A 27,725-nucleotide genomic window follows, 5' to 3' on the forward strand; every position below is an offset into this window, starting at 1 on the left:
GACGCGAGGGCCCCTCCGGCCTGGCCCCCAGGCCTGCGGGCACCGCCAAGATGGCAGACCTGGAGGCGGTGTTGGCGGACGTCAGCTACCTCATGGCCATGGAGAAGAGCCGGAGCTCCCCGGCGGCCCGGGCCAGCAAGAAGATCGTCCTCCCGGAGCCCAGGTGAGGTGGCCGGGCCCGGCCGGCGGGGGCTCGGCCCCAGGGCGAGGGTCAGGCCAGGCCCCAGGTCGGCCCCCGGCGGGTTTCCTGGTCCAGGGGGACTCCCTGCCAGTGACCTACCTGGAAGGGGGGGGGACCCCTCCAACCCCAGCCCCAACCCGCCCAACTCTCTCTTAGCAGCAGCCCCCTTGCCCTTTGCACACCCCACCTCTGTTTCCTTCCAGCAGCCCCCCAAGGTGCCTCCTTTCTAGGGCCCCCTCCCCAGGTCAAAGCAGCAGCATCCTTTCCCCCTCCCAGTAACCCTTTGCTCACCCCCCAACAAGGACCAAAAGGGCACCATCTCTCTGGTTCTTGGCTCCCCACATCCCAGGGGGAAATCACTCACGGGTTTGATAGTCCACCCCTCCTTGTACTTGCCCCCACCCCAGGACCAGGATGTTGGACTGCCCCCCCCAAAGCAACTGCATCCTTCACCATATCACCAATCTCATTCCTTGACCGTTGCCCAAAAGGGGCTGGAATGAAGGGAGGGGCCTGGGGTGCATGTGCAGTGTCCCCAAAATCCACCTAAGCCATTCCAGGGCCAGCTTCTGCTTCCAGTATTTGTTGGAAGTTCTGTGGCATAAAGGTGGGATCTGGCGCTCATTTCTTGTCCTCTCCTTGGGATGCGGTTGGCTGACACCTGGAATGAATAATGTATGTCTTTTCATTTTGGGAGGCTCAGCTTAACCCCTGGCCATCTTTTCCTCCTCCCGGAGAATGTAAAAGCGGCCTCACTGAGGCCAAGGGCCACCCCAGTGCAGCGTGGTCCCTTCCCCAACTGGCCATCCCTCTCCGCACTTTAGTCGGAGGCCTTTATTTATCCTGGGGTGGCCTCTCCGTGACTGCCCAGTGGTGGAGTTGACCTCTTGCCCTTAGTCACGGCTGCCTGGGTTCAGCCATCACACTAAGCCATAATTTATGGTTTATCAATGGTAATGGCCGGCTTCAAACCCAGTCTGTTAAGCCGAGCCCCGACGATCCTTGCGTTGCGTGTGAATTCTGGTTATGGCCTGGGCCTTTGGGGTTCTTCATCTCTGCAGTGGCCCCCCTCAGTTCTTGGAGACAGGATCGTCTTCTGTCATCCTCAAGGCTGTGATTCTGTCTCTGGATTCACGGCTTATGAGATCCGCGCTGTGTTCCTGGCCAAGCCGACACCACGAAGGGTTACTGTATGAGGGATGCATTCCCCACTTCCGCGGAGACGTCTCCAACCGGGTGCCCGAATGGGGACCACCTTCCGTCCTGGCCCTCTCGCTCTGTTATCTCAGCACCCTCTGGGAACGTTGCCAATGTCATTTCCCGCCCGAGGTTCCTGTGCTCCTCTCTCGGGGGCTCAGGGGAGAGGGGTCCCCTTGCCAGCTCTTCAGTTCTAGAGCGATTTCCATGGCTTCAGTTCTGAAGAACGAGCCATGCCCGGCACTGATGTTTTCCTCTCTGCTGCAGAATGTGCGAAGTGGCGGTGAGGCAACTCTCGGCGCAGAGGTGTGTCTCAGGTGGCTTCCAGGGGCCTCCTGCAGTCCGGCGTCCTGGTGGGGGTGGGGGGGGCTAGCTCAGGCCAAGTGGATCAGCGGTGCCCTTCCTTGGAATCGAGGAGCTGAGAGGAGCTGCTCTGAACTGGTAACACTGGTCCTAATTGTTACTGGTCATAATTGGCCCCCGCCTCGGGAAATGGCTGGAGGTCTCAAAGCCTTTAGAAAGAAGTTTAAAAATGGCGTGGCCGGCGAAAGCATGCTGCTTGGACCGTCCAGGACCTCTGATGTTCAGAATGCTCAGAATGAGCTTTTGGCATCATAGGCCTTGATGCTTGCCAAGCGCACCGCCCTGTCGAAGGGAGGCTGTGCCCGTTGGCAGCTTAGTGGGGCATGTGCAGGAGGACTGGTGCTGCTTGCCCCTCTGCCCCACAGTGCCGTGCTCAACGGGCCTTGGCTCTCCTCCTGCCTTTCTCTCTCTCTGCTGCTTTTGGTGGCGGTTCTACACCGGCAGGTGTGGCGACTCACTTGGGAAATTTATGTTAAAATGTCCCCGTTAGGGAAGAGGCACCGGAAGCCACCCGGAACACAGGTGCAGGACCTCGGAGACTCTGCCAGATGGGGGCTGTCCTCTCCTGCTGCCCCTTTCTCTGAATACGGGCAAGTGCCTTGGCAGTTGGGAGGGCAGTGGGCAACCTCATGGCCTCCAGATGCTTTGGCTCACCAACTCTGCTGACTGGCAGGGTTTCTGGGCTTTGCTTTGCCGTCTCCTTATTTTTCAAAAGAAACCCTGGGCCGTAAATTTGACGGTGCTTTCTCTGAGTGTGGGCCTGGCGTCTGGCAACGAGGCTCCCTTGACATTATCTCCTGCAAAGAAACATGGCTGAGCATCTTGGCTTTGTGCGCCTGGCGTGTCAGTTGGCTGAAGCTGCTGCACCTGCTGCATGCCCTGTTTTCCTGTCCTAAATACATCTAAATGACTTAATTGTGTAAGAAGAAGAATTTGAGGGCCCTTGCCTCAAGTCCGTCTCTGGCACAAAGACAGGGCTCCGTAGCCCGGGAGAGTCGCTTGGGGTGCTGCTTGACCAGGAGAGCAGGGACTAGGCTGGAGTCTGTTGTGCAGCGGGAAAGACTGAAAGCACATGGGGAGGAGAACCGGAGCTGGGGGGTCCAGAGGATCCCAGTCCGGCTGCCCCCTCTTGCCCGTGTCCCTCTCTTCTTCCCATGGTGACGTAGCTCAGCTCTTCTCCTTGAGAATGAGATCAGCCGAGTCCGAGGGCGAAGTCCTCGTGGAATCCCAAATCCCCCCTTCAGAGACAGGAAGGGCGCTGCTCGGTGGCCTTCCCCCACCTGGGGCCCTCAGGCAGGCCTTGGGGCAGGAAGGCTGGACTCAGAGTAAGGAGAGGCCTGCTGGGGGCAGAGCGTGTTCGCCTTTTTGTTTGCATGCCAGCCGGACTGTTTGACTCGGGTGACCTCGGTGGTAGGTCGGGAGGGTTCTGGGTCATGGGGGGGCCAGTCAGAGCAAAGGGCCAAAGCTGATTCTTAGAGCAGAACTGCCCAACCTGGGGCCTCCGTCGTTGCCGACCACTGTGGAGAAGGACGAACCAAGAGAGCGCCATTCTTCAGGAGAACCGGTGTTGCTCTTGAAAGGGAACAGAGAGGCAGAGAGAGAGAAACAGAGGGTGAAAGTAATGGATGACTCTAATCAAGAACTGAAGGAATGAGGCTGGGGGATTTTCAAAGCTCCACTCAGACCAAATGTCCTGCCTGTATTTATTTATATTTTCTGCAGCAAGAGCACTTGGTCTGCTTTTTTCGCTTGCCAGTCAGCAGAACGGGACTTCTTCTGTGGCAGTCTTAGAATAATCTGTATGAAATGAGCATTCAGTCTGATGGCAGAATGGAGGCAGACTAGCTGTCATTTGGCCGGCAAGCACAGTGGTGGGAATGGTGGGCATTCCTTGCTTTGATGGGGTGTGTGTCTGTGTGTAGCTTGTCCATTACAGCATCTGCTCAGCAGTGGGGGAGATGGGCGGTGATAAAAATGTGATTAAATAAATAAGTGGAAAGGCCCCAGTAGTGGGAGGTGGGAAGGCGCTGCTCTTCTGCTTACGGTTTGGGGAGCACCCAGGGATCGGGAGGGGTTCGAGTTTTGTGCACTGGAATTTCTGCTCCAAATTTGCTTCTTCCAGCTCACAGAGAGATGTGTTGGAGGCTGGTGCAGCGCGAGGGGAGCGTGGGAGTGAAGCAGCCCACTTAGGCTTCCCCTGGGGCACAAGGGTACTTCTGCTTGGCTCTGGCAGGCTTAATGACAGAGGACGATGGCGGCATTAATTGACTTCATCCCTCATGCATCCTGTCTTTCTCCCTAATGCTACTTGTTGATAAAGGGACGGCTTAGAGGAAAACATTTATAGTTGCAAGCTGAGAAAGAGGTGGATGTTTATCGAGGGTGAATGAAAGCAAAAATCTGAAAGAAATCCACGCAGTGTGTAACTGGAGGTGTTTGTGCTGGGAGCCACAATAGGTGTGTTTGAGCAGCAGGGCTCACCCGGAAACTAATGCAGTGTAAACTACAAAGGGGAAAAATGGTCCCCTGCCTGGCTTCTTCCCCTGTTTCCAAAAACCTCTGGCACACGTTTGCTAGTGCTCTTAGCTGCCTCTCCTTTTCCCCCCTTTAGAAAAAGGACAGAACTTCGTGAGACTCCAGTCATTATCCTAAAAGAAAGTGAGAAAGGCCTTCCCTGGGGAAATGCCCTCCAGGCCAGGGCTGACGTGCAGTTGTGCAGATGTGCAGATGGCACTGCCTTCTCCCGCTATGCAGAAGAAGCCACTCTGTTTCTGGAGTCTCTTCCAGATGAGCAAGACGTGGTCCGATGCATTGCACGTGGCTTGAGCTGCTGATTTGCTAGACCCGTTTGGACAATGGCAGTTTTTGCCGATTTGGTGCCGGTTGAGCTGGACGACGTTTGCTCCCCATCCACTCCACTCCACGCTGAGCTGGGATGTGCCTTGCCTGGCATCTTCTGTCCCCATGGATGCCTTGTCTGCCCCGGTGGGGGAATTGTACCACCCAACCCAGCTGTCGTGAGAAATGAGTTGTGGTCGGTGGTTTAGTCTGAGTGTTGCAAGCGCTAACAGGTTCTGATCTGAAAGTGCCACGGAAAGGGCCACTCGATTGTGTGGTCTATCAGTCCTCAGCTGGGCCTGTGGTTTTCTCTGGTGCCCTGTGCTGCTTTTTCTCCCCCTCCCCAAACCTGCTCAGCTTCTTAGCTGGCATCAAAAAGATGGATTGTTCCCGCTGCCAACACAGGTGACTAAGTGAGCCAGGCACAGAGTCACCCAGAGGGGGAGAAATATGGCGATGAAACACGCTGTGGCTTTTGATTTATTGGAGGAACAGTATCTTTGAGCACCCTACAGGGAGGAGCGCCTCTCGGGATCCCTGCTGTAAAGCCTTCCCCCTCCACCCATGTGCAGTGGTTGCCTTTGGCAGCCGGCTCCTGCCCCAAGCCCCCCGGAAGGAAGGTCCCATTGGGATGGGGGGGCAGCCAGTCAACCCTCCCAAGCCGTGCTAATCTGTACTTGCTTTCTTATGACTGGAAAACTGTGAGGTGCCAGAAGTCAGTTCTGTTAGTGGGAAGCTGGAGCATCACGGCACACTTCTTGGCTTCCCCCATCGCTCTTCGCTCGAGGCCGGCTGGTGACTTGGTCCCTGAGCTACCCGTCCTGTGCTGCCGTTGTGCTGGCAGAGACGAAGGGCCGCCTCTGCTGGCAGAATGTCGGCCTTCACTCGCAGCGAGGGGCGGGTGGGTGCAGGGAGACGGCTTGGGTGGGGCAGAGGAGCCCCAGGGCTGGACAGGCAGCCAGGGAGGATTTGCCTGCCCTGGGAGTATCCAGTTCAAATGGGAGAACTTACTCCAGTGCTGAGGTGCTTCCTCAGCATTCAGGCTGGCCTGTCGGGGTCAGGAGCAGCCACAGTGGATCGGCTCCACTCCAGCGGGTGGGAAGGGTCTTTGCGCTGGATGAAAGCAAGCAGCTGTCGCCTCTGGTTGGTCCAAGCAACTTACAGGCGTTTTCTGTTTTTGGCTAAGTTGGCTATTCTGCAGCATAATTTTTAGGTTTCGTTATTTTTTCTGGCTGTCCTGAATTTTGTTCTTTTAATTGGGTTAGGATGCGACAGGATCCTTTTAATCATGCACATGCACCCCTGCACCATGCAAAACGACTCCATACAAGGGATGGCCCACGTTCCACTGATACAACATGACTTGGGGGGGTTCATCCATCTTTATTTCCTTTTGGGGCCAGAGGCAGTTAGGAGTAACCCATTTGCTCTTCTTTTCCTTTCAGCATCCGCAGCGTGATGCACAAGTATCTGGAGGAGAGAGGAGAACTGACCTTTGACAAGGTTTTCAGTCAGAAGATTGGTAAGTCTTGGGTGAGCTGAAGGTGAAGCAGGGCAGATGCCCAGCCTGAGTTTGGGGAGCAGTTCAGCAGGTGGGCTTTGCGGGCAAAGCGCTCTTCAGGTGCAACTGGATCATTTGGGGGAATGACAGGCTAGACGAGAAAAGCTGCTGCTTCTACTTCAGGGCTCTACCTCCCTTTAGGTCCTGCCATGCAAAGCCCCAGGGTGGCCATGGTCACTATGACTTCTTGGTGGCATGTGGCTCTCCTGGAAATGCAAACACACCTTCCAGGAGCCCCGTTTGAGTCCCACAGTCTGGAGGCCTCACAGAGTCGGGGAGATGCTCTACGTTGGCCTGTAGCCATCGTTTGGGGGTTTCCCCGTGGATTGAGGGCTGAAGTGACGTTTGCCGCTTTGCAGTCCTGGACTGAAATACCTGCCCTCATCAGACTACTCTTCGGCACCCCACTGCTTTCCGAAAGGGGATAACTAGAAAATTGAGGGAAGTGGCTAGAAATGTGCCCCCCAAGCGAGGAGAAGGGAGTCCCACGAGGCTTTCTTTTGTTTGCTCGCTCCTCCTCCCGAGTTCAGGCTGCGGCTGGCTGAGGTCCAGTGTGAGGCCGATTTGGGACTTCTTATACTCCGGCACCCTGTTCAGGGAGCCTTTTCCGGAGGGCTGTCATGCAAATTTGTTGCATTTCCACGGGGCTTCTGGAGCAGAGCTTCCCGTGGGTCAGATCTGCCCATCTTCCTCAGCCCTGTCCTTTGCCGAATGGAGTAGGAAGTGTGGGGGTGGGCGGCCCACGAGAGCGCCTTTTCTGGAAACCCTATTTTTATCCCTGGCGAAGCTGCCATTTTTGCACTGTGGCTTCCTCTGAGGCCCCCGCCCAGCTGGGGGCGGGCTGGGCGGGAAGCATGTTTCGTGCTCCCTCTGAAACCTGTGAACTCCGTTTAACTCCTCTGGCTGCCCTTGGCATCCTGTTTCCTGCAGTTGGTGGTTCTCCCAAGGAAAGGTTTGCCTGCGTCCTGTTGTGCTGACGGGCCCAGCAGAGCGCGTTTTCTGCCCCGGCCCCGGCATGCGATGTGGCTGCATCAGGAAGCCAGTGCTTCCGAGAGCCCAACGTGTGGGACTACAGCTTCCATTGGCCGGGGATGATGGAGTTACAGCCCAGCACTCCCACAGGCCTTGAGGAATCCAAGGCTGGAGTTAAAATCTCTGGAAGAAACATTAACAATCTCAGATATGCAGATGATACCACTTTGATGGCTGAAAGTGAAGAGGAACTGAGGAGCCTTATGATGAAGGTGAAAGAAGAAAGTGCAAAAGCTGGCTTGCAGCTAAACCTCAAAAAAACCAAGATTATGGCAACCAGCTTGATTGATAACTGGCAAATAGAGGGAGAAAATGTAGAAGCAGTGAAAGACTTTGTATTCCTAGGTGCGAAGATTACTGCAGATGCTGACTGCAGTCAGGAAATCAGAAGACGCTTAATCCTTGGGAGAAGAGCAATGACAAATCTCGATAAAATAGTTAAGAGCAGAGACATCACGCTGACAACAAAGGCCCGCATAGTTAAAGCAATGGTGTTCCCCGTAGTAACATATGGCTGCGAGAGCTGGACCATAAGGAAGGCTGAGCGAAGGAAGATCGATGCTTTTGAACTGTGGTGTTGGAGGAAAATTCTGAGAGTGCCTTGGACTGCACGAAGATCAAACCAGTCCATCCTCCAGGAAATAAAGCCAGACTGCTCACTTGAGGGAATGATATTAAAGGCCAAACTGAAATACTTTGGCCACATAATGAGAAGACAGGACACCTTGGAGAAGATGCTGATGCTCAGGAGAGTGGAGGGCAAAAGGAAGAGGGGCCGACCAAGGGCAAGGTGGATAGATGATATTCTAGAGGTGACGGACTCGTCCCTGAGGGAGCTGGGGGTGTTGACGACCGACAGGAAGCTCTGGCGTGGGCTGGTCCATGAAGTCACGAAGAGTCGGAAGCGACTAAACGAATAAACAACAACACCCCCACAGAGCAGCAGGTTGGGGAGGGCAAGGAGGGCCGGTGCTGAGCAGACAAAATCTGGCTTGCCTCTTCTCCAGGAAGTTGCCAGGTTTCAGGGCAGCCGGTTTTGAAGCGTTTCTCACAAACAGGCAGCAAATGCGAGGCGGGCTGCCCTCCTGAAGGACGGAGCCAGAAGGAGCGAAGAAGTGGAACCTTTTCGGCTGGCTGAGCCTTCCCGGCGGGGGAGATTTGGGGCTGCCAGCAGATCCTTTGGGGCCGGCCCTCTTCCCGGAAGTGATGTCTGGATGATCGAGCCTGGCTGTTGGGGGATTCCGAAAGTCCCTTGCATCGTGGCTAAAAGAAACCGTGGTTTTGCGTGGCTAGGATCACTGGGGAGCAGAAGTCAAGCCCTGCTTCCCAGATCCTCAGGGGAAGGGTGGGGCAGGATCATCATGCCGGCGTGCAGAGGTGTAGCCATGCGGCTGATGAAGAATGGCCTTGCCCTCTCTCCGGCCAGCAATACATGTAGGACCTGTGCAGCTGCTGCCTCTTAGTGGGGCTCAAAGATGCTGCTTGTCAAATGTTCTGGCTCAGGCCGGCATGCTTTGGCCAGCTGCGGTAGCTGCCTCGACAGGCCCGGCAGTGTGCAGAGGGGCAGCTCTCCTGCAGAGCCACAGTGAGGCAGGAGATGGCCAGCCAGACCCTCGCCTGCTCCTCGCCTTCCCAGTTTCTGGAGGGAGCTGCTGCATGACTGTGGGTGCTCGTATTACATGGAGTGCATGCGTGTGTGTGAGTGTGGGTGACATGCAGTGTAGGTTCACCCCTTTCTCTCTGTGGGGTTTGCCTCCAGAAACCTGGTTGGTAGAAATCCTGCGTAAGATCGCCCTTAGAAAAACACCCCAACAGATGCTGAGTGGCTGTGTAATGCTTGCGAAGCCAAACCTGTAAGCAGGGCTTTTTGAATAATCCACCCAATTGCTCCTGGGGTTTCTCTGTATTTACTAATCTTCCAGAGGGAGGATTTCCACCGTTTCCTTCTTGCTCCAATATGATTGTGTTGGGATTTAAGAACTGACAGGCTCACTGTTTGTCTCCTGTGCTGAGACAGTAGCTTGAGGCTGATCGTAGGAAGCTTCCCCAGTCCCTGGAAAAGATGAAGACTTTATCAGTAGCTTAGATTAGGTGCTCTGGTTTGAAAGTGGTCCTTCCTGCAGTTTCCTGTGTGCTGACGATTTTGGGGAGCTGTTTGTTTCAATCAGGGGAGCCCATCACTGTACGTTTATTTAAAACTTGGTTTGGATTTTGAAATGCTTATCATGGTTTTTGCAGCTGGTTGTTAGGGCAGTGGGGAATACGCCAATGGTTAGAGGGTGAAAAGTCAGTTTGAAAATGTTTTACTTAAATCAATTCCCCCACCATTACAATCAGGGGATAGGGGTTCTTAAAGGGATAACATGTTATGCAAAATCTTTTAAAATTAGCTGCTGCTTGCTTGGCAGAGGGTGAAAACTGTTGCAGTCTGGAAAGGTTGAAGAAGAAGCTGCTGAGCATATTTCTGCCTCACTTCCATCGATAGCTGGGTGTTGCCTTGTTGGTTGTGCTGGGTAGCCTGGCTTGTGGGTCCTGGACAGGCCATGTACATAATGGGAAGAAGGAAGAACCTCGAGGAACAGGAGGAAGAGTTGCAAGCAAGACAAGGGTCAGATAAAAGAAACCTGAGTCCGGGGCAGAGCCGTAATCGGAGGAAGCGTCTCAGACTTGGCCCTCCCTGGCTCTCAGGACGATAAAGGGAGGGAGGGGGAAGCGCATTCGGACCTGCAAGATTCTGTTACTGCAACCTTATAATAAAATACTCCTCCCTTTGGGGGGAGATAGGTGGTGGCTAAATTTAATAAAATAAAACAAAATAAAAGTAGCATTAGCATGCCTGACGCCGGTTTCCTAGTCTGGTCTACCTTGAAGGCTGATACATGGGCAGGTTCTGGGCCAGATGCGAGCAACTTCAGTGAGGCTGTGTGTAGCCTATCAGGGAGCACATCTGAGCTGGGCTGTTTGCTTTGCATTCTGGGGAGCCCTTTAGGGCAGCTTCCACTGGGATGCCCTCAGCCCTTAATGCAGGCCATTCCCCATACTCTGGAACGGCAGCTTTCCCAGGAAGCCTGACCGGTGGTGAGGGAAGCCGGCATCACAATTCTGCCGCGTGGGGTGCCTTTACCGCTGATCTGAGACTTACGGTTGTCGGGTCATGCTCCTTCTTGCTGTCCTGGTGGTGGAGACCTGCCAAGGATCGTCCAGCACACACAAGGGACACCAGGTTGGGGAAGAGGAGGCAAGCAAAGGTGCTGAATTTCTGGGCCAAATAAGGCTCAGAAAGAACAGGCCGGTCTTGGTGGACCTGTAGCTGATTGCGGGAGCATCTGCTTGTCTCACTGCCACGTTTTCGAAGGCTGAGTTTGTTCTTCTCTCTGCTAACGTTGGGGCAGGATTGCTTTGTTGTTGGGATAAGAAGACAGAAAACACAGTCTTCTAAAAAAAGACAGCGTAGATGAAACCCTGCTGCTAAATGAAGGAAACAGATGTGAAAATAAAATGGGTTTAAAAATAGCCCTGGCCTTTGGGTAAAGGACACTCGCTTTTCAAATCAAGACTTGTTTGTTGATTAATCAACTGTTCTCCTGTCCTGGCCATAGAAGCCTAGAGCGACCCCGCAGGTCCTCCCCAGGCCCTTTTTCATCAAATGGAGCCCAAGTCTAGGAAATACATTAAAGGACCTTAACCCTCCACTGGCTTTTTCTCTCCAGATGTGCTGGACTTAAGGTCTTACCAGCCCCAGATAGTTCAGCCAGATGGTCAGCACTTGAAGGCCACAGGTTGCCCACCTGTGTTAGGAAAAAAATGTTGCCAATCTGAGATGATTTTTTTTCTGTAATTTTTGTTTTATTCAGTTGTCTCGTTTACCATTTATTGTTTATCATAATGCTGTCATAATATTTTAGATAGGGGTTGCATTGTCCTCTGCATGAATTATTCCATTTGTTAATATGTAGGGAATGCCTTGGGAGAGTTAACCCCAAAAAGACAGCTTACAAATTCAGAAGTGAATAAGTATCCAAGACCAGAGACCAGAAACACTGAGGATTTTTATCAAAAGGAGTCGGGGAGGGTTGTGTTATGTTTACCCCCAGGGCAGAGAAGGCCCTGAAATAACTCAACGGTAAAGGCCAGTGTTAATGGAGGGTGGTATATTCTGTTAATAATTCAGTCCTGGCAAACAGTATATAGCCTATGTTGAAAAGCCTTGCCAAGAAAATTGCAATATTCTCCCTGCAAATATTTGCATTTCCTCTGCAAATAAAGCTTAGGCTGCCCCCAAATCCATCAGCAAATGTCAGACATTTCTTAATGGCATGCTGGCTTATGTCTTTTTCAGTCCTTTACAAAATGAATATATTCTTTGTGGTTTTGTGTCTCTGAGTGTTAATTGGCCATATGCTGAGACTGTGCGAGGCAGGGGTTTGTCTGCCATTTGTGACTCATCAGGCAGAGTCACCTCTGCCCAGGGTGGGTGAGTCAACTGGATTAATGTCCTTTCCATCTTCACTGGTATAGAAATGGGGCCCCCGGGGTGGGCTGCGGGCCAGGAGCAATTGCCATAGGAACAGATCCCTCGCCCTCCCTTTGAATGGGAAAGAGCGGGATCTGGCAGCTGGTGGATGGTCGGAGAAGCCCAGCTGGATCCGGGATCTCCATCATCTCAGCCTTTTCCCTGGGGCCAACTCCCAAAAGGGTCTGAGCCGGGGAGTTAGAAGTAGTGGACTACTTTTAATTTTACCATAATAGAAATTAAGCACAGCAAATGGGCTTATTTCCCATGTATTTGAACGGTGAATTGCTCTTCCACAACCTGGCATCCTCTGGATTTCTCTCTCCATCTGTAGCAGTGTCCTCCTTTTTGTTGCAGTAGTGCCAACTTTCGGTGGTGCTTGGAAGCTGCAGCTGTGTGTGTTTTGGGGACGGGGTACAGGGGACAGAGCTTGCTTCAGGTCAAGGGATGGGGGGGGCCATACCTGCAGACTGGCGTGCCTTGGATGGCCACCCCGGCTGGTGATTCAGTCCATGTGGTGTTTGTGCTTGCATTTAAGTAGGAACATCTCCCCCGTGACTCTTGGTGAACGTTTTTCTGCAGTTTCTTTTAATTCTAATGATGTCTAGGTAGAGTCTCAGTTTTCCCTCTCCTGATGTCTTCTTTGGCATCCCATCTCCTGCTGATGAAAGCTGCTGCTGCTCTTCCAGAACATGCCTGGCTATTAGCAGCTCCATGCAAGCTACCAGCTGTCTCTGTTTTTCATGGCCCTGACTTTTTGGACCATTTAATCCCATTCCTTGAGGGACAGATGCAGAAGATCAAAACTGGTCTCCTGGATGGCTGTAAGATGTCCTGCCTGGGATCAAATTTTGTGCTTCTTTCGTGATCATGACCTTGGTCTGTCTCGTAGGATTCCTCTTGTTCAGAGACTTCTGCCAGACCGACATCGAGGATGGCGTTCCGCAGCTGAAGTTCTACGAAGAGGTGGGACTGTGCGCTTTTCTGGAGTTTTTTTTTAAGTGAGGAAAAGGGTCTTGCTACGTTTAAGTATCTGTCCAGGAAGGAATTGCTTATTCATTCAGTTCATGAATGGTTTGTGCATGTAAAAATGTCTTTTTCTTGGTCATCGTTATATCCTGCATAAATAGCTTTCCTGTTTCGGTTCTGCCTTTTTTTTTTTTTTTGCTACAAGACAGAGCAAAGGAACTGAATATGTTTTATGCTAAGTTAAAAGACAAGGTGGATTCTTTGCAACATTACAACCTATGTTTGTGCTTCAAATTGTGATTGTTGAATTTACTCCCATATTGCATCCATCCATCCATCCATCCATCCTTCAGTGCTCTGGGAGGGTTTCCCTTAGCAAACTGGGACAAATTTTGGAGATGGACATACAACTGCGGAGCATCTCAGTCCAGGGTGGCTGGCCGATGGGTGCAACTTAAATAGGTTTGGCTGTGGATTAGTGACAGCTGAGCATGAGAGAATTGGGATGTAGAAACCACAGTTACGGTTCTGGTGTATTTGTGTCGTGGGGAACGCAAAATCATGGCAGATGAAACTGACTGGGATTGGTGGGGACCCAAAAGGGAGGAAGCCTTTTCCAGGGTGCTCCTGCGACCCTTTTAAAAATTGGGGCCTTTGTATCACCACCCATCCTTGTTTCTGTGCCACCTCTCTTTCTACTCTGATTTCTAGCAACACCAAGGCTATGTTGTGCAGTTCCTTCAGCATCTCAGAGACACGTTTATGCAGTTTTGATGAGAAGCAGATACTCTTAATTTTTATTGGTTAGTTGGTGAATTAAGGGCAGGTTTCTTGACAGCCTGGGATGAGAGGCCGGGAGGAGAGACAAGGACCTTTCACACCTGAGAAATTGGTGCTCTGGCATCAGCTGCTGTGCTCCTTGCAGCAAAGGTGGCCCCATCCATGAATTTATTGGTGGAATAATGGTACATTTAAGCGTAGAATAAATCTGATCAGAGGAGTGTGTTGCAAGAGCTTCCACTCTCAAGGAAACTCATCTGCTGCTCCATGAGTCACAGCAAAGTGTGTTTTGAGGAATGATTCACCCAGCTGTCAGTTAACCTGTGCTTTCCCTTTGTGGGTTTTAAGGAGTTGTGTGGGCTGGGTGCTGAGTTCTGTGAACGCTCTCTGTGGATGTCAGGGCCCTGGAAGATGCTGAGTTGAGGCTGCCAACTGAGTAAGTTCCACTGCACCCCATGGGACTTGCTATTTAGTGAGGCACTGTGAATTGCACAGTTGGCTTCCAGATGTTTCAGTCTTAGTCCTGGAAGAGGAGCATCCTGGAGAAGGGCTGGTGTTTGTTGGCGATTGCTAGGAAGCCTTTGACCCAGGAGAGATCAGAAAAGACACACACCAGGCATTTCTATAAAAATAATTTTATTTACAGAAAACGAACATATTTAAAGGCTGTTTGCTAAGAGGAGAGATTTCTCTCCGCTGCATATTCTCTGCAAGCCTACAGAGAAGGGAAACTGAAACTAAAACAAGTTCAGGCAAGTTCCTCCCTTAGGCAATGCAACCATTAACACGTGAAAAGGGGACAATTAAATTCAACCTCTTCACCTGGCCAAAATGATTAGTTACCATAGTAACCTTAATCTGTAGTAGAAAACATATTAACAGTGTTGTCTAGAAGCAGAAGGGCGGTCCAGGCACAGAATGGCACTCTGGAGAATGTCCAGAGCCATCAAAGGTTGCTGGTGGCACTCTAAAGCCCTCGAGCCCTTACAACATGGGCATTTTAGGTCTTGATGTGCCCTGATTGGTTGGCAGGCAGGTTCAGGCTGCGTGCAGGGCTTCCTCTGCCTGCCCCCGGGACCCAGAGCCTGCGTGGCTCTTGCAGAAGTAGGACTGAGTCTGGCAGCATCTGGTTAAGAAGACATGGCCTGCCGCCTGGATGTGATCAGAGGCACAACAGGCACCACCTGCAGAAAGCCTGCAATGGTGGCTTGGATGGCACCTTTGGAGTGCGGTGGCTGGAGGCTGGTCAGGGATGGCAGGATGCAGGAGCAGAGGGGGCCGCTTCATCGGACTCCCTCCCCTCTGGCTGGAGGGGGCCCTCCCTCTTCCTGGGAGATGAAGCGTTACAGTCTCCCCCCACCACACAACGAAGGAGCCGCCATCTCCAGCTGTCTCTCAGGCAGAGGCCCAGGAGGGCAGCCTCTTGGATGGATGAGTTCCCAGAGGCCGGAGATTTAATTGCTTATGGCTCAGGTTGGGCACTGGGGGGTGGGCTCACAGCTGGGATAACGAGGGATCCATTTCCTCATCAGAGGTTCTTAATTACAAGCTGAGAAATGCAGGAAGGCTCACGGGGCAGCCTGGCTGGTGGTAATGCAGGCGTTCACCAACAGCGGGATTTAAGCCTCACTCCATTGCCCCCCACCCCTTGAAGCCCCTTCTCAGATGTTGGCGCGGCTGCCAACCGGATGTGAAGACCAAAGTGGCTTTTCCATGGAAACCGATTCGAGGTGTAAACAGATGGAGCTGAGTCGGTTTTAAGCCAAGGCGCTGATTGTCACTTGAGCCTCTGCCCTGCCCTGCCAAGCAAGGAGAGCTTCTTGGGTGTTCCCAGAATAGGCCAGATGTGTCAGGAGGGACGACAGGCAAGGCGCTTGTGCGGTGGGCCTGGCCAGCACCAGTGCCCGTCGCTTAGAGAAACTGGAGCAGATGGCTGGCTTTCTAGAAGAAGAGAGAGAGCAATGCGGAGAGGCAGGCAGACAGGCGCTGTTTGCTAAGGCAGCCTTTGGCTGCTCGGTCCCAGTCTGATCTTGGGCCCAGAGAGAGAGAGAGAGAAACACGGAAGAAGACTGGCCTGGTCTTGGAGGCCCTGAGGATTCAAGGTCAGGATATGCACCTTCCGTTCTTCAAGATGGCTCACCAGCCTGGGGTCTGAGGAGAGGGAAGTGCAGATCTGCTCCTCAGCCAGGCTGTTCAGTTCCGTAAAATGCCTTGCAGGCAGCCCCAAGTGGTCCCCCCTCCCTCCCATTAAGGGTCCTTTCCCTCCCTTCGGCTGGCCCTTCAAGGGGGTTTCAGTGTGTCTTGAAACTCATGTCCTAAACAAGTGTGCCGCCTTGCCTGCTCCTCGCTTTTCTCCCATCTGCCCCCAACCTGCAGCCCCTACAGAGGGAATGCCCCCTCGGGCTGAGAGGCGCTCCCACCCTCAGTTAAAGAGCGGCCTCGGGCAAGGCCTGGGCTTGACCTGTTGGCACCTTTGGGCCTTTCAGATAAAAGAATACGAGGAGCTTGACTCCGAGGAGGAGCGTCTCATCAGGAGCCGGCAAATCTACGACGCCTACATCATGAGGGAGCTGCTGTCTTGCTCGCACGTGCGTGTGAACCCCCAGCAAGCCTTGCGGGAATGCGCTTGGCGTAAGGCGGCGGGGACTCCCCGGTTCTGGGTGCAGCTTGCCTTAATGCTCGTCTAGAAAAAGTGGCTTTTGATCTTTAAGCTGCAGTGTTGGTGCAGGGCATTGGAGCCCCCCTGTTCTGCCTCTCTAGCCTCAAAGGGTGAAGAGGGGTGCCCCAGCCCTGCTGCAGATGTTCTCAAGTGTCTTTGGTCCCCAAAATACAAGAATGAGTGCATCTAAGCCTTTTCCCTACAGCCGTTTTCAAAACAAGCCATCAGCCATGTCCAGTCCCGCCTCGCCAAGAAGCAGGTCCCGGCCAACCTTTTCCAGGTGAGCGTGGAATTCGTTCGTGCCTTTGCAGAGTGACAGTTTTAATAAATCCCTGGGCAAAAGTGACTTACTCTGCAGAAAGCATGGAATGGTTAAGACTTTGGTCCAAATGAGAGATGGACTCGGCGTTTAGATCAGCTTTTCCCAACTTGGCATCCTTCAAATATATTGGCATATAAAGCCCATCATCCTCAGCCAGTTTGGGCATAGCCCCAAATCATTCACCAGACTGGGGAAAGTTGATTTTAATCTTGATTTTATGTTATGGATGCCAACATGGTTTTGATAAGTGCAACGTATTTGATTTTTCCGCCCCTGTAGCCCTACATAGAAGAAATCTGTGATAGCCTGCGAGGAAGCATCTTCCAAATGTTTCTGGAAAGGTAGGGGTCGGGTGGCGTATTCCTCCTCTGCAGCCCCCTGCCTGATGGCCCTCGGGGGTCTCTGCAGGATTGGCTTGGGCCTGGCTTGCAGGAAGGAGCAAGGGCCAGCTGGGTGAGGCAGACGCGCTGCGTCTTCCGGAAGGGTGTAAGTTTAGCTTAGCTGTGGGAGTCTAAGCAGACCTTCTCCGACATGGGGCCCTCCAGAAATGTTGGGGCTACTTGCACCTCAGGCATTTCCTGCAAAATGAACAACAGGAACCATTGAATTATACGTGGGGTGGTTCTGCAGACTTTTCAGAAGTAAGCAGGCCTTTATTTTTGTAATTAAAACAAACACGAGTTCTCTGAATTGGAGCGTTCATGTTTTTCCCTCAGGATTTACTTAAGGACTTTTTAGAATGCATTTCAAGTGGGAATCTCAGGGGATTAGGAAATATGGAAGCCTGGTGCCATTTCTGCAATGATTTTACTGGAATCCCTCCATGCCGTTCAGAAGAAGCATCACAAACAACAGCTGCTAAAGTCCTGATTTCAGGACACCAGATTAGAAAAAGTGGCTAATCAACAGAGCTTTCAAAAATCAGAAACGTGTTTTTTTTCCCTAATTAATCTCAGGACAAAGGTTTATTTTTATTGTCCTGGACATAGCTATATCTCTCTCTCTTGTTTCCAGTGATAAGTTTACAAGATTTTGCCAGTGGAAAAATGTAGAGCTGAATATTCATGTAAGTATTTACTTAAGGTCCTTTGGGGCATGTTCCTGACATTTTGCTGGCTGTTCCGTGCACATTTCAGTGTAAAATCGGGGATGGGCAGAGTCACGGTCCAGTTTCTGGTGGACCGTGTAGTGGTGGCTGTTCACCAAGGGTTGTATAAACAGCGTTCATCTTAGGAGGGCTCGATGTGATCCAGAAACGTTCTTTAGCCAGAGTGCCAGTTTGGGATGACACAACAGAGATTAGTTGCGCCTTAAGTGTTCAGAATGTAATCTTGATTTGCAAAGTTTTGATGTCCATTGGCCATGGAATTTTAGTGAATTAACGAAAGTAGGCCACAGAACCCTTCAGAAGGACGGCTTCTTTTGTCTTCTTAGACAGTCCCCTGCTAGGTGTAATCCTGTGTTTGTTGACTTAGAAAGAAAGAATTGCCGCACCCCGCTGGTGAACCCCCCAAAGCAGAGAGAGTTGTTAGGACCTCTTGCTCTCTGGCCCCAAATCCACGGTTCTTTTTAAACCTGGTATGAAGACGCAGTTTCTGAGCATTGTAGGGAAGAGGCGTTTTAGACTGGGACCATTCCCCCCTGCACAGCAGATTCAGCTTTGAGCCCTGGTTCCTGTGCTTGACTGAATCCGCCCCCCCCCCATTTCACATGTGCCCTCTGTTCCCTGAAGCTCTTTGTGCGTCTGGCTCTTGGATCCTCCTCTGTGCCATCTCCAATCCCCGCAGGGATCGCCCCACGGGAAGAGTCGGTCTTTCGCTCAGGTTCTGAAGAGCAAAAGGGCAAAGGGGGCTTTTTCTGAACGCGTCCCTGAGAAGCTGAGCTTGGGAGGCAAATGGTTCCATTTTGCCCTCTTCTCTTTGCAGCTGACCATGAATGACTTCAGCGTCCATCGGATCATTGGGAGAGGGGGCTTTGGAGAGGTCTACGGCTGCCGCAAAGCAGACACGGGGAAAATGTCAGTTGAGTTGCTTGCATACACAATGAGAGAATCTGGGATTGTTCCAGACAAAAGCATTGAAAACAGAGCACTCAGAGGGGGTGGGGGCTGGCTACCACCTTGCGAATATAATTCTCCCAGTGCTCCAGAAGTTTGAAGAACATTTTCTCTTTGAAAGACATCTTGCCCTGTTGTTTGGGTTGTGCTTCAGCTGATCTGGGAAGGGTGGCAGCGTGGGAAGGTGTGTTCGTGTCTGTGTCTGTGTGTGTGGAGTGGTGGCCCATAGGTTTTCTCAACTTTTATGCCCAAAGCATAAAAATGCAACTGAATGCTTAATGGTTGGAAGGATTGTTGCATTGGTGTTGCCCACATGGACTCGCTCCTTCCACTTAGAAGCATGAATCTGGATGAGCTGGACCCTTGCGAAGGAGGTGGGTTGTGCGCAGCTGAATGCACAGCTTCTGAGGGGGCTCCGGTCAGGCATGGTGACCGATCAGGACAAATCAGCATGAACTCTGAATGTTTCTAAACAAGGAATGGGCAGAGCGATTGCTGTGCCCTGAGAAACCCCCGGGTTTAATTCTTTTTGATTCATAAAACAGCAAATCAAATCCCAGACCGAAGGATCTGGGAGCAGGCGAGGGGACGGGCCCTGCCCTTTCCATTAGAGGCTGCCAACAGGGTACTTTCGTGGCCTCTCAAGTGGCCTCCAAGGATTGGGGAGCTCCCCTTAGCCTCATTGTACAACTTTTTAGGTATGCAATGAAATGTTTGGACAAGAAGAGGATCAAGATGAAACAAGGGGAAACGTTGGCCTTGAACGAGCGGATCATGCTCTCCCTTGTCAGCACTGGGGTGAGTGCCAGGTTGGATCCAAGGCTGTGGTGCAAGGGAAAATGGGGAGATCTTGCCTCAAGGGAAGAAGCCACGCTCGGGGAGAGAGACTGGGCTGCCAACCTGGCCAACAGGAGCCAAAGCTAGACTTCCAGGCAGGCTTCTGCCGGGGCAGCCTGAGTCTTACAGTGGCTGCTTTCTGTTTGAGGCACGTTGACCTCCAACTGGCCCCAGTCAGTAGGGCCCAAGGCTGTGAGGGCTGGCAGTTGGGGGTAGTGCCTCTGGAGGGCGGGGATGGCTGCCATGGGTGCATTCGCAGTAGGGGAGGGACAGATCAAAGGGTGCTATTAGCCAGCTTAGCCATCTAGAGCCTTCTGGTGCAGAGGGCACCTGCTGCTTGATGCCAGGTCTGGGGGCCACAGCGTAGGAATTGACCAGCGGAGGAAGGACGTGGGCAGCTGGGCAAGATGGGCCTCAGCCGTGATCCAGGGAGGGCTGGCTTAAGTCTGTCCTGCTCTGAAGAGCCTGTTGGGGAAGGGTGTCTGATGGGTCAGCGTGGCGTGAAAGGACAGAGGGAGGAATCTCTCTGTGGTCCAGAGTCCTCATCCCTCAACTCAACTCAGGCCTCAGAGGAGCAGGGGCCAGGGCAGCTTTTATGCCCTGCTCCTCTGCGTGGGGGGCCTTCTCAGTTTCTAGAGAGAACTTTTTGGAGTGTTGAAAGTTTACAGTTGACTTGGGTGGATTTGCAGAAGGCTCTTGTGGAAAAGCCGCAGCTCTTTTTGAAGCAGCTGGCAAGAGCGGGCCTGATGCGCTTCTGCCCAACTTCCCCGATGTTACTCTTGCGGGAATCTTCGAGGATTATCAAGCTTGTCTATAACTCGGCCATCATTGGGGCCCCCAGCTTGGTCAATCCAAAAGGGTTTAGGCCCCATCTGGAGCTGGGCAGGCGTGTCCAAAGGCAGGGAGAAGAGCTGGCAGGGGCCTTCCTCTCACCGCTGGCTGGCCCCTCATCTTCAGCTTAGAGCCCTCATGGCGGGTGGGGGGCCATGTGTCTGTGGCCCCGTGAGGGGCTCCTGGATGTTCTCCCTGCAGATGGCACAGACACCTTGGGCTGGGAGGGGCTCTTTGGACTGTGCCAACCTCAGTCTCTCCCCGCCCAGGACTGTCCCTTCATCGTGTGCATGACATATGCCTTCCACACGCCTGACAAGCTGTGCTTCATTCTGGACTTGATGAATGGTAAATGGGAGCAAACGGGGTGGGGGGCTTGGAGGGGGGAAGGCGTTCAGATGGCTGGGCAAGTCCAGCCCTGCTGGGCAGAGACCGCCACCCTTCTGTACAGCAGGGTAAAGACAGGTGGGTCTGACTTGGTCTCCTGCATGCCAGCAGTAAGGGAGGCTTGGTGGGTCTCTTGGGCATGTGAAAAGTGGTTGATCCCTGGTGGAGAAGGCCCAGGCTTCTGGCTGCCACAGCAGGGACTCCCCATGGTTGTCCGTAAAGGCCGTCCCAAGTCCTCCGCGCAGGGTGGGGACAGTACGGATTGAACCCAGGGCTTTCTGCACGGAAAGCCGCTGCTGAAGTTGGACCTTCTTGGGCCTAGGTGGAGATCTGCACTACCACCTCTCCCAGCATGGGGTGTTTTTGGAGAAGGAGATGCGCTTCTATGCTACCGAGATCATCCTTGGTCTCGAGCACATGCACAGCCGCTTCGTGGTCTACCGAGACTTGAAGGTAACTCCTGCTGGGAGGCGAAACGGCTCCAGGGAGGCCAAGGCAGGTAGCTGGTGGCTTTGGCAAAGCGGCCTCCCTGAAGGTGTCTCATCCTGGCCATTCCTTGCTGTGCCCTAAAATGGAGGCGGCAAGAGAGCGACAGGATCGTGTTGGAAGAGGTGACTGTCGCCGTTTGTCCGAAGAACACAACAGGCCTGTCTGCCGAGGGAGCTCCTTCTCCAGGCCAGTGTTGGTTGGCACCAAAGTCTGCAAGGTTCTGGGTTTTACAGAAATCCCCCACAGTTGTTCTTGCCTACCCTGTTCCCAGAACTGGAGCTTGCTTAGACCCTCCTTGGGACACCTCCGTGGAGGGGCTTGGCATGGGGTTGTGCTGGTCTGTGACCGTTTGCACCTGCCTCTGGTGGGCTGCTCCATCAGGCAAGCGTCTCCTGGCTGCAGAGTAGCAGCGGCCTCTTGGTTTCTTCCTAGCCAGCAAATATTCTTCTGGACGAACATGGTCACGTGAGGATATCTGACCTGGGTCTGGCGTGCGATTTCTCCAAAAAGAAGCCCCACGCCAGCGTGTGAGTAGGCTGTGACAGGCTCTGCAGGGAAACGCCAACAGTGCTTCCCCTGCGGGCTGAGACCAAGCCCTGAGTTTGGCCCTCCCTCGGCAGCTACCTCTTGATGCTTCCAGTGGGCGATGCCAGGGTGTGGCCCCGGGGCCCCTTGGCCAAGGAACTGGCAGCTCTGCCGCTTCTGCTCCAAGAGGCTGGCCCAGGTGTCAGTGCTGAGTTCTAGACGGTCCTGCAAGGTGACCATGCAGACTGGTCTTGGCCACTTCTGTGGACCTCTCCAGCGACTGACGTCTTTTCCTCCCGTTACCCAGTGGAACTCATGGCTACATGGCTCCAGAGGTGCTGCAGAAGGGGACGGCGTACGACAGCACTGCCGACTGGTTTTCCCTAGGGTGCATGCTCTTCAAGCTCCTCAGAGGGTGAGTCCTGCGCTCTCGGACTGACCGAGCCTTCTCAGTGGGGATGTTGCCGTCGGGTCTGATTTTGAGGTAAGGAATGAGAGGGCAGAAGCTCGGATTTGCGGCTGAGCGAAAATGCAAGTTTTGCAATAGGATTCTGGGAGTTGAAGTCCGCACATCTCAGAGTTGCCACTGTTGAGGAACCCTGCACGAGAGCCGCCTTCCCTCTCCCTCGCGGTAAAGCCGGTGCAAACGCTTTGGTGTGCGAGTCGCTGGGCCCGTCTGTCCGGGAGGGGGAGTCCCCCAGTGCACCGCCTGGATTTACTCTCTGTGCCTGCGAGCCGGCTGCTCTTCCGCCTGTCTCGGGGAATTAGGGCGCTTCCCCCGGTTTTTCCTCCCTGCCCTGCTGAACTGGCGCCTTTACCGTTTTCTCCTCTCTGTAGGCACAGCCCTTTCCGGCAGCACAAGACCAAAGACAAGCACGAGATCGACCGCCTGACGCTCACCGTGGTAAGCGGCGGCCTGAGTGGTTTGTGTTTCAAGCTGGGTCGTGACCCTGTTTCTTTGCACGGACCCCTTTTTGAGTTGGCTTCAGACGTTTCATACGTTGCCTCTTTGTTACGATCGACTTCACCCAGCAGTTTTAAAAACGTGAACAAAAATATGATAATCATCGGCATCGTGCATTTTATTTTATTGTATTCCTGGGCTTAGGAGCTTTTCCTCCAAGTACAGGTAGTCCTTGCTTAACAGCCATAATTGGGACCAGAAGTTTGGTTGCTAAGTGAAACAGTCATTAAGCGAATCTGACCCGGTTTTATGACCTTTTTGCGGCAGTTGTTAAGCAAATAACCACAGTTGTTAAGCAAACCACATAGTCATTAAGTGAACCATGCGGTTTCCCATCGGTTTTGCATGCTGGGAGCTGGCTGGGAAGGTCGAAAATGGTGATCACGTGACTATGGGTTGCTGCGACAGTTGTAAACGCGAACTGGTTGCCAAGCACCCGAATCGTGATCACGTGACCGCAGGGAATGCTGCGACGGTTGTAAGTGCAAGGACTGGCCACAAGTTGTTTTTTCAGCACTGTTGTAAGACCGAACCATCACTAAATGATTGGTCGTTAAGCGAGGACTACACGTAAACTCACAATGTAATTAAAAGCATGAAGAAATTTAATCTGAATGTGCTGCAGCCGCCATTCTCCAGCCTGTGGAAGGTGCTCTGGGACAGGCTTCGGAGGGGAATCCTGTGCCAGAAGCCTTGTGGGGTACACCTGGCCCCCGTTCTGGGGGAGCTGGAGATCCACCGGGCACGCAGGCGGGCATCGGGAAGACCTTAAACTTGGGGTGGAGGCAAGTTCAGCTCCGGGAGCTTTTTGCCTCTGCTTTCTCCGCAGAATGTGGAATTGCCGGATTCCTTTTCTTCCGAACTCAAGTCTGTCTTGGAGGGGCTTCTCCAGCGAGACGTCACCAAGAGGCTTGGCTGCCAAGGTGGTGGGTGAGTCCTGCCTGGAAGGGACTTAAGTGGAGGGGCGAGGGCTGGGGCGGTTTAGTTGCTGACCTGGTTGGATTGGCTAAAGAATCCGTTCCTTCTTCCTGCTGAGGGGGGAGCTGCCTAGACGGGGCTGTGCTCTGCTGGGTGGGGGGCATGTCCCAGAAAACAAGGGGGTCCCAGACTTGGGACTGTGAGGCTGCTCCCAATTCAGGCCCAGAGGGCCGGGTGGCAGTCCTGCTCACCTGTGGAAGGATGTCCCGCTGACCGCTGCCGAGCAGAAATGCACAATCCACCGGCTGCTGTGGACTCTCTAAGGGACCCAAAGTCACTGTATTCCAAGGGAGACCCTTGGTGTGCCCAGCCCACATATTCCCAGAGCCCCCCCTTACCTGCCTGGCATATCAGGTGGATCCTGGCACAGTGGGCACTCCCTCTCCCACACCCCTGGCATTGGTCCTTTAAGAAGTTTACCGTCAGAGACCTCTTTTTCCTATGGTGGGGCGGAATCAGCCACTCTGAAGAGGAGACGGGGCAGGTGTGCGACTTCAGGGCGGTGAAGCTCGTTTTCTGCTTGTGCTGCATCCCACAGTGCCCAGGAAGTCAAAGTGCACCCTTTCTTCCAAGGGATCGATTGGCAGCATGTTTACCTGCAAAAGGTGAGCCATGGCTGCAAGCCTTCATGCCACAGATCGCCAGAGGATCTTCTGGTGCTGTTGCAGGAAATCCCCCTTTCCCCTGCCTTCCTCCTCCTCTGAATTTAACCCCCTGCCGGCCTCCGTCGTCGCTGTTGCCTCTGCTGATTCCTCTCCACCTTTGCTTCTGGCCCTCGGAGCCCACCGGGGACACTCCTGATGCCCTCCAGATGTGTTGGGCAGCCACTCAGCACATCTGGAAGTGGCAGGTCTGGAGCGCGTGAGGACCTCATTACCAGACGGACGATGATGCCATAGAAATTCCGACTGGCAACTTTGCTGGCGCTTCATTGCTGAATTGGAGCACGATTGCCAAGACCCGGTTTACGCCAAGGCCTTCTCCCCAACGCCGCCCTTCTAAGTAAATAAAAACCAGGGTTTTCCTCTCCCCCCCAGGTGGCAGATTTGTAACTCTGCTCCCCTTGCTTTGGCAGTACTCCCCACCTCTGATTCCCCCGAGGGGAGAAGTGAACGCGGCAGATGCTTTTGACATCGGCTCCTTCGATGAAGAAGACACCAAGGGCATTAAGGTGGCCAGGGTGCTTGGGGTGGGGGAGGATGGCTCTGTCTGGGGGCTGATAATGGGCGCCTCATAGAAGGGAGGTGCAGGAGAGGGGGAGGGCTGGTACAGTGCTGGGGCCTCCCGTACCACCTCAGCCTTGCGGGGCCGGGATGAGGCTGCTGGAGGGAAGGCTGGTGGGATCGCGGCTCACGGGGGTCCAAGGCCAGGGTGGCTCTGGAGGCGAGCCCTCTCCCCCTCCTTTCCCACCAGCTGCTGGAGAGCGACCAAGAGCTGTACAAGAACTTTCCCCTGGTGATTTCTGAGCGCTGGCAGCAGGAGGTGGCTGAGACGGTCCATGAGGCGGTGAATGCTGACACAGACAAAGCGGAGATGCGGAAGCGGGCGAAGAACAAGCAGCTGGGCCACGAAGAGGGTGGGTGCTGGGCTCGGGGGCCACTCACGGTGGGCAGGGTGGGCCACTGAACTGCCTCCTGCCCAGGATGGGGCTCTTTCCTAGGAAGTGCACAGCGGCCTGTAGCTCGCTGGGTGTCTTTACCAGACGTGCGTTCTCTAAAAGCCCCCGGGCGGGAAGGTACGTGCCCAGCCTTGGCTATGGCTCAGAAAGAGGTGGGGGCACTGGGGGAAGGGGCGAGCTGGGGGGGGTTCAGAGGACGGATGGAGAGATGAGCCCCTGCCAGGCTGGCAGTTCCAGGTGCCCCTTCGTAGGGGGCACTGAGAGGCATTTGGCTCCTGGGGGCTGCTGGGGCAAAAGTGTGCTGTCTTGGACTGCTGCCAGCAACAGCTCCCGGATCCAGCCGTGGAGGTCAGGAGGGCAAAGGAGCAGGGCCAGTGGGCACTGAGGGGCGTCCTTTGGCGCCCCTCCACCCAAGAACTGCGTCAGCTGAGAACCCTTCTACTGTTGGAAGGGAAAGGCCCCGGAGAGCCCGAGGCCAAAGACTGGCTGCTCCGGCCTCCTGCTCACCTGGTTGCCAGCGGCAGGAAGGCGGCAGGTGCTCTCCTGCTGGGCAGCCCGGGCACTGTCCAGAAGGCCTCCCCCCAGCTCAAGGGTGGCCCCGCCCTGGCCCCCACTTCTGGTCTGCCCTGCAGGGAGCTTTCCAGGCCTTCCAAAGCCCGCACAGCTGGCCGCGAGGAACGTCAGGGCGGGGCCCCTTTGGCTCCACCGCTCACAGTGTGCTTTTCTGCCGCAGATTACGCCCTGGGCAAGGACTGCATCGTGCACGGCCACATGCTGAAGCTGGGGAACCCCTTCCTGACGCAGTGGCAGCGGCGCTACTTTTACCTCTTCCCGAACCGGCTGGAGTGGCGAGGGGAGGGGGACTCCCGGGTGAGTGGGCACCCCTTGTGGCCCCAGGCTGCCCCCGCCACGCTCTGCTCCGAAGGGTGGCAAACCTCTGGGTTCCTTTCGCCCTGCAGCAGAATCTGCTGACGATGGAGCAGATTCTCTCCGTGGAGGAAACGCAGATCAGGGACAAACGGTGCATCTTGCTCAGGATCAAAGGCGGGAAGCAGTTCGTCCTCCAGTGTGAGGTAACCGGGGCGGGCTGGCTTGGGGTCATCTGCCACACCCCCGCGCAGGTGGCACGGAGCTTCCTCCTGGGAAAGCGCCAGTGCCGCCCCCTCCCACTGTGTGGCCCTTTTGCCGCCGGAAAGTGGAGTGGGCCCTGCTGAAAACGCAACACTGTTTTTCCTCCCTCGCCTCTGATCCGAAACCCTTACTAGCTAAAGAGCGTGCTGGGTTTGGTGGGCTTCGGAGTGGAGCCATCGGAAGGTTGGGGGGCCGTGCTTTGCGTGGCAGAGATGGTGGGTCCAGTCTGTGCCAAGCAGCGGAGCTCCCGGGCCACACGTCCCGGGGATGAAGTGCGGTGTGGCCCCACCCATCCCCAGAGCTCTGTGCTCCACAGCCAGGAGAGCAGCAAGTCTCCGGAAGCAGCGTTCTTTCGCTGCTGCATGGCAGCTTCCTAGAATACACCCAGTTTGCAGATGGGAGAACCGAGGCTGAGGCTAAAGCCCTCTGCTGCGAGCCTTGAACGGGGCGCACTGGAGGCCAAACTGGGTGGCACTTCAGCCAGGGCACCACGGATTCTGCCCCCAGTCCTGCCCTTCCCAGGCAGCGGTGTGTTGGCGCATCAGGACCGCTCCATTGCCAGGCTGTGGGTGCTGAAGCGCCGGTGTGTTCCTCTCCTAGAGCGACCCCGAGTTGGTGCAGTGGAAGAAGGAGCTGACGGAGGCGCTCATGGAGGCCCAGAAGCTGCTGCGGAGGGCCCCCAAGCTCCTGAATAAGTCCTGTTCCGCGGGGGTGGAGCTCAGCAAGCCCCCCCTGAGCCACAGGAACAGCAACGGCCTGTAGCGGCTTGTGGGAAGGAGACCAGCTGGCGGGCCTTGGTCACCCTGTGGCCCAGCTGTCCCCTCTTCTGGGCGAAGGGCAGAGCCCGGGGCAGTGCTGGGCAGGGAGGAGTGGAAGGGGCACTCGCCCACCAGGCGACGCAACCCAGAGGGAAAAGCTGCAGCACAGCCTGGAGGAGCCGAGCCATCTGGCCCTGCCATCGGAGGTGGCGACCGCCTGCTGAGATTTGGGGCCCAGGACAGGGATGGCGCTCTGGACCTTCGGGGCACGGTGATTCTTCCCCGGCTGGGTCCACCTGCCGCAGAAGAGGCCTGGGCCCCAGGCCCCACTGGGGTGTTCTCTTCACACGCTCTGAGCAACTGAACCTGACATGTTTCGTGTGGCTTCCAGTTTTGTGCTGCTGCTACTGCTGCTTTTTAGGCAAAAGTGACTCTGGACTCTCGCCTCGTCTCCCACCCATCTTGCCAGCCTCTGCCGCGGGTTCTGCTCCTTTGATCTGTGGCTGGACTGGTGCAAGTAGAAGCTTTGCTGGGGAGAAATGAGTGATTGTGCACTTTTTTGTGTGTCTGTCTGTCTGTCTGTCTTCCTCTTCTTACACAAGTGGTGCCACGGGAGAGGCACACGAGCACTCTCATGACTGTTCGCCGTCTCCAGTGGTTTAGTGGCACTTTAAGAACACGTCCTAGACAAACCCAGTAGTCAGACGTGGGGTGTGCGAATGCTAGACTGAGCATT

The 27,725-nt window shown here is 54.3% G+C and overlaps 2 protein-coding genes across 2 annotated transcripts in view; one reads left to right on the forward strand and one right to left on the reverse strand.

Annotated features, from left to right (window-relative positions):
- On the forward strand, positions 1-27,676 carry GRK3 (G protein-coupled receptor kinase 3). Its single transcript, XM_063315321.1, has 21 exons — positions 1-163; positions 6,025-6,101; positions 12,578-12,651; positions 15,921-16,022; positions 16,299-16,373; positions 16,695-16,756; positions 17,430-17,481; positions 18,341-18,432; positions 19,170-19,269; positions 20,409-20,487; positions 20,849-20,979; positions 21,448-21,542; positions 21,848-21,955; positions 22,378-22,444; positions 23,334-23,434; positions 24,021-24,087; positions 24,558-24,653; positions 24,896-25,058; positions 25,834-25,970; positions 26,060-26,173; positions 26,832-27,676. The coding sequence occupies exons 1-21, from the start codon at positions 51-53 to the stop codon at positions 26,991-26,993; spliced, it is 2,067 nt and encodes a 688-aa protein (XP_063171391.1). The 5' UTR covers positions 1-50; the 3' UTR covers positions 26,994-27,676.
- TFIP11 (tuftelin interacting protein 11) overlaps positions 23,281-27,725 on the reverse strand; it is a 148,832-nt gene continuing 144,387 nt past the window's right edge. The window contains exon 13 of the mRNA XM_063315320.1: positions 23,281-23,293. The gene's annotated coding sequence lies outside the window, so the exon portion shown is untranslated. The remainder of the gene's footprint in view (positions 23,294-27,725) is intronic.

This window comes from Candoia aspera, chromosome 15 (genome assembly GCF_035149785.1).
Source record: "Candoia aspera isolate rCanAsp1 chromosome 15, rCanAsp1.hap2, whole genome shotgun sequence".
In the NCBI taxonomy this organism is placed as follows: domain Eukaryota; kingdom Metazoa; phylum Chordata; class Lepidosauria; order Squamata; family Boidae; genus Candoia; species Candoia aspera.